At 36.5% G+C, this 7,498-nt stretch overlaps 1 protein-coding gene and 1 pseudogene across 1 annotated transcript; both read right to left on the reverse strand.

Annotated features, from left to right (window-relative positions):
• Positions 1-1,670: 1,670 nt before the first annotated feature.
• Positions 1,671-2,642, reverse strand: LOC125200746 (putative xyloglucan endotransglucosylase/hydrolase protein 27 pseudogene; annotated as a pseudogene).
• A 1,000-nt stretch (positions 2,643-3,642) lies between these two features.
• On the reverse strand, positions 3,643-7,019 carry LOC125202503 (GRF1-interacting factor 3-like). The gene is made up of 5 exons (XM_048100908.2): positions 6,789-7,019; positions 6,497-6,607; positions 4,928-5,004; positions 4,305-4,389; positions 3,643-4,225 (listed from the first exon to the last, which is right to left on the reverse strand). The coding sequence occupies exons 2-5, from the start codon at positions 6,572-6,574 to the stop codon at positions 3,821-3,823; spliced, it is 645 nt and encodes a 214-aa protein (XP_047956865.1). The 5' UTR covers positions 6,575-6,607; positions 6,789-7,019; the 3' UTR covers positions 3,643-3,820.
• Positions 7,020-7,498: the final 479 nt, after the last annotated feature.

Genomic DNA, 7,498 nt, shown 5'->3' on the forward strand with positions numbered 1-7,498 from the left:
CATTTGTCAATATATTATAGATGGGACACACCATATCACCATTCCACCTTGATATGTCTAGACTAGAGACTTTTTTCTCGTACATGCATGTGTTCAGTGGCGGAGCCAGGATTTTAATCATGGGGGGCCCAAATTACTGTTAAATTTTATTAATTTATTTCGATGTCAAGTTGTTTCAGTATCTACAATATGAAATTAACTCGAACATAAGTAATAGAGAGATGTATGCGAGAGACGGATAATGAGATCGATAACTAGAGGATGGTAATAAAAATAAAGATACATTGACAACGTCAACATCGATATAATTAAAAATAAATAGCATATCATTAAAATTGATTTTAAATAATATTATTATGCTATGACATAGTATTTACACATGTTCTAAAATTATGAAAATTATTCTTAATAGTTACAAAATAAAATTATTTATACAAGATTACTAGCTATAAGATTATAAATTACTAGAGAAAATAAACAAAACTATTAGCATTAGAATATCTAATAGAACATAAACATATTCAAGTCTCAAGAGAAAATTTAACATCATATTTATAGACAGTGATAAAAAAAAATGACAAATTTTGCAAGATCAGGATTCAAACCTGAGTTCACTCAGCTACATGTACATCATCCTTACCAATTGCACCACTATAAACTTTGTTAATTGTTTTGTACATATATAATATATAGGTAAAGTTGGAAAGGGTGAGGGGTCCAGGGCCCCCCTGGCCCACCCTAGCTCCGCCCCTGCATGTGTTATTCCTTTTCTTATTATTTTTTCATAAATGTTTCACATTATCAAAACAGCAAAAGTTTGTCCTGTACAATTTACACGAATATGTTCCCTTTAATAAATTAAAATATTGCTGATTTGTTAAAATTTTATAACTAGGTAAATAGGTGTAAAAAGCTCGGAAAGTACGTTGATATATAACATAATTCACTTTATGTTTAGTAATCCGTATATAAATTAAAATATTTTTTGACCCGTGTTAGTTTTCGAACCCGCCTTATTTTCTATGTTTTGATTTGTTAAATAATCCACCAAGTAGTTATGTATGTTAATTAATCTATATTAAAAATCCAATCATAATAATTAACTTAAATTATCTTATTACTCTCAAAATTTTGTCGACTTTACATTTTGATTGAGATTTAAGGTAAATATTTATCTCATTTGTTAACTACCATGGTAAATTCAAATTCAGACTACCAATGGGGTTTGAACGTTTTTACTCTTTTAAAAAACATTGCGTTAATTTTGGTCAAAAATTTATTCCTTTTTACCTTTTAACGTAAATCGGAGTTTTCCTTAAATTGTTTTTGAGCTGTATTGATAAGTTTAATGTCGGGTATATCAAACTGGTCCGAACTCATTCATGATTTGAAATGAATGTCGAATAACGCATTCTTTGAAATATTTTGTTTACGCTATGCTATTACTTATAGGCCGTGTATCACTAATGTGGTCATTAAATGGAAATAAATAAAATAATTAATAATATTCACATAATATTACTATTGATAAATATCTTAGAATAACTATGTGTAATTCGATCTCTTAACTATATTATTTTAAGGAAATATTGATATAAATATATTCACAGCAATAATTTGGTGCAAATATACTCCACAAAACTTCACAATTTGAATCGGCTGAGATTTCTGTTATTTCCAAAGATGAAAGAAAAACAAAAGAAATAACGAATGGATTGGCACTGAATTCATACAGCAACTAATTGGATCCGAACGTTTTTGGATGAAGCTTCTGGAGATGTCGCAATTCATTGCGATTAAAAACGCAGTCAGGCAAAGCAAGCGGATAACGCTTTTTGTCATAGCAGTAAGAGTAAGTCATCCAACGCCTCCTGAAGCCGTTCATCTTCAATCTCTCAACCCTCGTCAAACCCCTCCCATAGTCACGGCAGTCTTGGGCCTGGGCCGTCTCATTAAACGGGCACCCGTTCATCACGAAGCCCGAATACTTGGCGATGAACGGCCCATAACTCATATCCATTTTATCCTTCCCCCCGCCCGTGGCCCAATCCGACCCGTTCCAAATCGTGGCGTAAAGCCTCATCTCCTTGGAAGGAAACTCCTCCCCTATGGAAGGAGCCTTGGTCACGTGCCGGATCGGGACGCGGTCCACGTAGTACGTGATCCGGTCCGGGCCCCACAGGATGGCGTAGCGGTGGAAATCCTCGGACGGGTCGAACCACAGGTCGTACCTCTCCTCCCTCCCTCGCTCCACGTGGCCCGCGCCGTAGAAGTTGGTCTGGAGGGACCACTTGCCGCTGCGGGCGTGGCCGAGGAACTCGAAGTCGATCTCGTCGTGGCGGTAGGGGTACTTCTGGTTGTTGGAGGAGTAGAAGGTGACGACCACGCCGGCGCTGTAGCTGTCCGGCAGCTTCAGCGAGGTCTCGAAGAAGCCCTGCGTGTACATTTGCTTTGAGTGGAAGCCGGAGCTCGTTGTCTCGTCCATGGCGATCTCGACCGAGCCCTCGTCCTCGTAGGAGACGATGTTGGCCTCGCCGTAGAGTGGTTTGAACGCTTTGCTGAATGTCGTTATCGATGATGATTCGGCTGAGGAGATCATTGCAGCGGTGGTGAACATAATGACTGCGCCTAGAAAAGTTAAACCTCCCATCTTTTTTTTTTGTTTGTTCGGTTTTGAAATAGTGGGAGAGGTTATATATGTATTAGTAGTAGTAGAATTGATATTGAATGGAATTGGACATTTTGGGTGCGTGTTTTGAGCGTGTGGAGAGATTGTGTTGCCTGATTTTGGAGGATGGTAATGACAGTAAGGTGATTTTAATACAATGGACCAAATCTAGGATTAAATTGTGGGATGACAGATTTGGTTGCGTTGCTAGTGAATGGAAACACTGAATAAGGGCGTGAGTTGTGTTCGAGATTTTGGGGTTCGATTGAATTCATGAGGCAAAACTACTTTATTTTTGGACAACTTTTTTTGGAATATGTGTTTAATATAAACATCTGGTTGCCTATTTTACAGATTTTGGGTCATTAACTTGGATATTCACATTTATGTGCATGCGTGTGCGTGGGCTATCAAAATTTGAAAATTTAAACAAAATTAGTCACATTTATGGGCACTAAAAGTTTTATTCGCAATCAGTAAGACAAGAAAAATAATCTATTTTTTTGTGGATTTAGAACCGTTCATAAATTCAAATCTACAAATTGAACTGAACTAATTAATTAAGGAGTATTTTTCATTAACTTTTTTCAAAATTCTTGTTTTGCTTTAAAACGGTATTTTTACAATTATCAAACTATTTATTTATTCTGATTTTTTAACCGCTCAAAATTATGATGACATGGCTCATTCCAATGATGATATGGAATTTTGAGGAATATAATCAGTTCGTAATTAGTAACTAAAAAATTGAAACCAAAAGTCACATTTGTGCGTTTCCTTGTATGTTCTCTGCGTTTTATGCAGTGCTTTGTAAATAGCAAAAGATCAGTTCCCCTGGTTCTCCAAGTTGACACAAGAAACATACCACAAAGCATGCAAATGAACAAACTTGTGCTTTTGTTCAATTATTCTTCCTTTTGTTAAGAGTAAGCATGCAAACACAGGCTTTTTAGCCCAACTCACAAGAGGCCACCTAGAATGGAAAAGCTGTTCATTCATTCGTTCCTGCCTTTGTCACTACAACAGACCCCAGCCTCGCGGAGGAGCACAAAGAAACACTATTCCTAGTCGAACAAACTTTGCTAGTTCTACAACACGAAGCCTATTATCAACAACCGGATAGAGAAATGCTACATTGTTCTATGCCACCCTTTACTTGCCTTCCTCTGCATCTCCACCACCACGAACTGCAGTAGAGTTTCCCTGCCCATCAGAACTGCCTGCAATCCGACTATCAGGTTTATCTTGCCTACTTACCCCACGGATGTCAGTAAGGTTCGAATTTGATGCGGGAATACTGCTGCTGGCCCCTCCGAGATTGGCGTCGTTGTGTTGGTTCATGCCATTGTTGGGACCGACGGACCTCATGGCCAGTTGCCCTTGGCCGGCTTGCAGGTGGCTGTGTTGGATATTTGGGTGTTGCTGAGGATCTTGTAATAGGTGTGGGCTATTAAAGGGTGGTCGTGGCTGGAACGTGCCTTGCTGCTGAGCCATGGCTGCAGCCTGAGGATGCTGCATGTAAAACCCTCCTTGTTGCATTGCGGGATGAGGAGTCATCTGCATTTTTCAATATACGGATAAGCGAAAAATGTCAAATGTTATCAGTTAACTTCCTCTTACAGACTCCAATAGATACCTGGGTAGGCATTGCTGGCGTTTGAGGTTGGGCATCAGCTATAGCAGCCAAATACATCAGGTTCTTTTGAAGTTGAGCCTGGTACCTGATCAATTCATATAATCAAAAGGATACCCCGACCAACCATATGTAATAAGTCTTCAAATAACAAAAAACACGTTCAGAGGCTATATATGACGATGTCCTACATCCAAAATTAATCTTATGCTCTGGCTTGTTATGATAACATTTTCAGTTGCCCGTCATCAAAATTTAATTTTGAATGACACTGATCTCGGTACTCAGCAGACCCTAGTCACCATACTTGGGCCTTAGCCTATGATTCTACTTACATGAAAATATGTTGCCATATCCTAACATATGTTTACAGAATAGACTTCATACAGAGCATTGAAAATGAAACTAGTGCATTGAAATACAGTAAGTTGACTCTTCTCAGGAAGCTTTAGACAGTCCAGTCTGACTATTTTTTGTTGTTGTTATTGCATACACAAAATTATATTCCACTAGATATCATCCCAACAATATAATACGAAAATAATCAATTTGATTTATAGTAGTTTCGGCATACAATAAAAGGAACAAGTAAGCATAAATTAAAGCATCTAAGCAGCAGAACTTACTGGGCACATTCAGCAAGTTTGCCTAGATTTTGATTATCCAGAATAGCCAATATCAGTTTCTTGTTCTCATCTAGGTACTGCATCATGAGTTATTAACAAGGTTGTATATCAGAATGTGAATAATCGAAAGTATACACATAAAGTGAGAAATTTTTATGATACCTGCCGCATGAGAATGACATAGTGACAGTAATAAATTATGAAAGAAATTCCAGAATTAATATAACTAAAAAGAATGGAAAGGGAACATATTATAATAATAAAACAGACATGATTAAATGGCAGTATAGCAACTACAGTATATCACTAATTCACTAATGACATGGATCACTCATTCACTTGTAATCTCTTAAACGAAGCGAATAAATCATGACACACATCTCCTATTTCAGCAAACTTACATGTTTAAAAGTGTGACGTACAAGTTGTATAACGTTGGGGTGGATAAGGACATGATGTGCATCTAATGCATCGAATTAAAAAGACAACCATTTGTGGGAGTTCTATTCGAAGCATTATCGAGATATGCATTATAATGAAAAAGAGCTTTAATCAACAAGTGAAATTTTCCTAGGAAGATTCATATCAGTTCCGCTAGTTGTTCAACTCATTTTGATGACAATTTAACCAAATGCTACTAACAGATGTACTTGTATGATTGAGGAATTCATGCACGGAGGAAAAAAAGGTCGAGTAAAACTCCTAAAGCAAGCTGTGTGGTTAAACCCTGCAGTGATGTTGGTGGTCTGTCTTATATGGTATCGACAATTTGATATGGTAGTAGATCAAATTTAAAACTCATAAACTAGATCACACCTTTAAGGAAAAATTTCATGTCAATGCTTTTGGTTCAATTTTGTAAAAAAAACCTCTTTTTTAGAAATCCAGTTTAATAAAATCTTGAAATGGAATAGTACTTGTGTTCCTGGACTAAAATGCCTCATTCTAGTTAGCAAGTGCCATTTAAACATTAGCCTCCCATATTCATGCATGAAACTTTCAATGAAACATGTCATCAAAATCCTGTTGCTAATATACTGTTTCAAAAGTCTCCTAAACAAAAGGCTGCAACAAATATAAAACATGAGTGCATCCATAATCAAATAAACCTAACTTTGGAATAATATACACTGAATCACTACCAGTATCCATAAATTAAAAGAAAATAAAAATAGTTTCTTAAGCCTCCCAACCAAGCCAGGTGGTACACAACCTGAAAATCAGTATTCTCTTCCCACGAACAACCAAAGCATAATCAGCTTTCAAGTGCTAGGAAGATACTTTAAAGAGATGCTGACTGAAACTCCATTAATTTCATTTCACCAGGAGATGCTTTTAAGTTTTTTTTATGCGAGGTCGTGACATTTACACTTCAATAATTTCCCAATAGAGTTCCCTGCTCGAACTAAATCCTAGATATCGAATCGAAATAGGTCCTAACAACTCTATGTTACACCCAGAACCTAATAAATAAACAAAATCCAATCTTTTTTCAGATGAAAGCTAAAAACATCCCCATCGAATTCATAAAATGCCCTAAATTTGGGGGAAAGTGAATAGAGAAATGACCTTCTGAATCTGCTCGGTGGTGATATTTGTAGGTGGAAACGACGGCATGACAGGAAACATTGGTCCCGGTTGCTGCATCTTTACTCTCTCTCTCCTGCTTAATTACTAATTCTACAAAATACAATCACCAACTAAATCAAGCAATCAATCAAGAATGATTCCTATTTTATTTTTCAAAACGGAAAGCATAAAACCCTAGCGCATGATCAAATAACTGAACAAAAAGAAATTACTAATACTTGTCTAAAACCAGTAACCAGAAAAGTGAAAACAACGGTCAAATTTTGTTTACCTGTATGTATCGTACAATTAGATTGGGTTTGGCGACAAATTATTTAAATTTATTAAAAAGGGTAGCGGAGAGGGAGTTGCTGAGCTGATTAAAATAGTAGAAACTGTAGCTGTTAAACTGGCGATGGACAGTGGAATGGATTTATGAGGTTATTGGTTTGCAGGCGAAGTGGAGTTTGAACTTTTTGAGAGTTTGTGTATTTGTGACTCACATTCACACCCCTGTTAATTTTAAATTTGAAAGTGGGATTTATCATTTAATAGATGATGAGTTGAGGAAAGGACACCGAATGCATACTATTTTTGTGTCGGGTGCTTGAAATGAGTCACGTGTGACCCCAAACGCACACTTCTCCTTTTCCTTTGTTACTATTCACTCGTATAAAAAATAGATAAAATTATACATGACATTAATTTTAATACTTCATTCGTCCCACTCAAGATAGCAAGGTAATTGAATATTTTAATAAGAAAAGACGGAAGAGGAGGTTATTTTCAAAATTGAAAAGTGGTCATCTTAATTGAGACAAACAAAAAAGGAAAGGTGGTCATCTTGAATGTGACGGAGAGTGTATATAACTAAGAAAGTGGAAAGAAATAGAGATGAAACTAGTATTAGTGGATTAAGAAGTCTACATTTAGAATGATGTGTAGGATTAGTATTTATTTACCCTCCCAGTCCCTAAAACTTTCTCATTTATTTCCTTTTTC

This window comes from Salvia hispanica, chromosome 2 (genome assembly GCF_029641045.1).
Source record: "Salvia hispanica isolate PSC_SH4W2 chromosome 2, Shi_PSC_v1, whole genome shotgun sequence".
Lineage (NCBI taxonomy): Eukaryota > Viridiplantae > Streptophyta > Magnoliopsida > Lamiales > Lamiaceae > Salvia > Salvia hispanica.

Bases quoted from the DNA above. Each gene is read 5' to 3' on its own strand.
- LOC125202503 (XM_048100908.2), bottom strand. From the start codon at position 6,574: ATGCAGCAACCGGGACCAATGTTTCCTGTCATGCCGTCGTTTCCACCT. The intron at 5,005-6,496 runs GTCATTTCTCTA...CTCATGATGCAG, and splicing joins CCACCGAGCAGATTCAGAAG to TACCTAGATGAGAACAAGAA. The intron at 4,226-4,304 runs GTATCTATTGGA...TGAAAAATGCAG, and splicing joins CGCCAGCAATGCCTACCCAG to ATGACTCCTCATCCCGCAAT.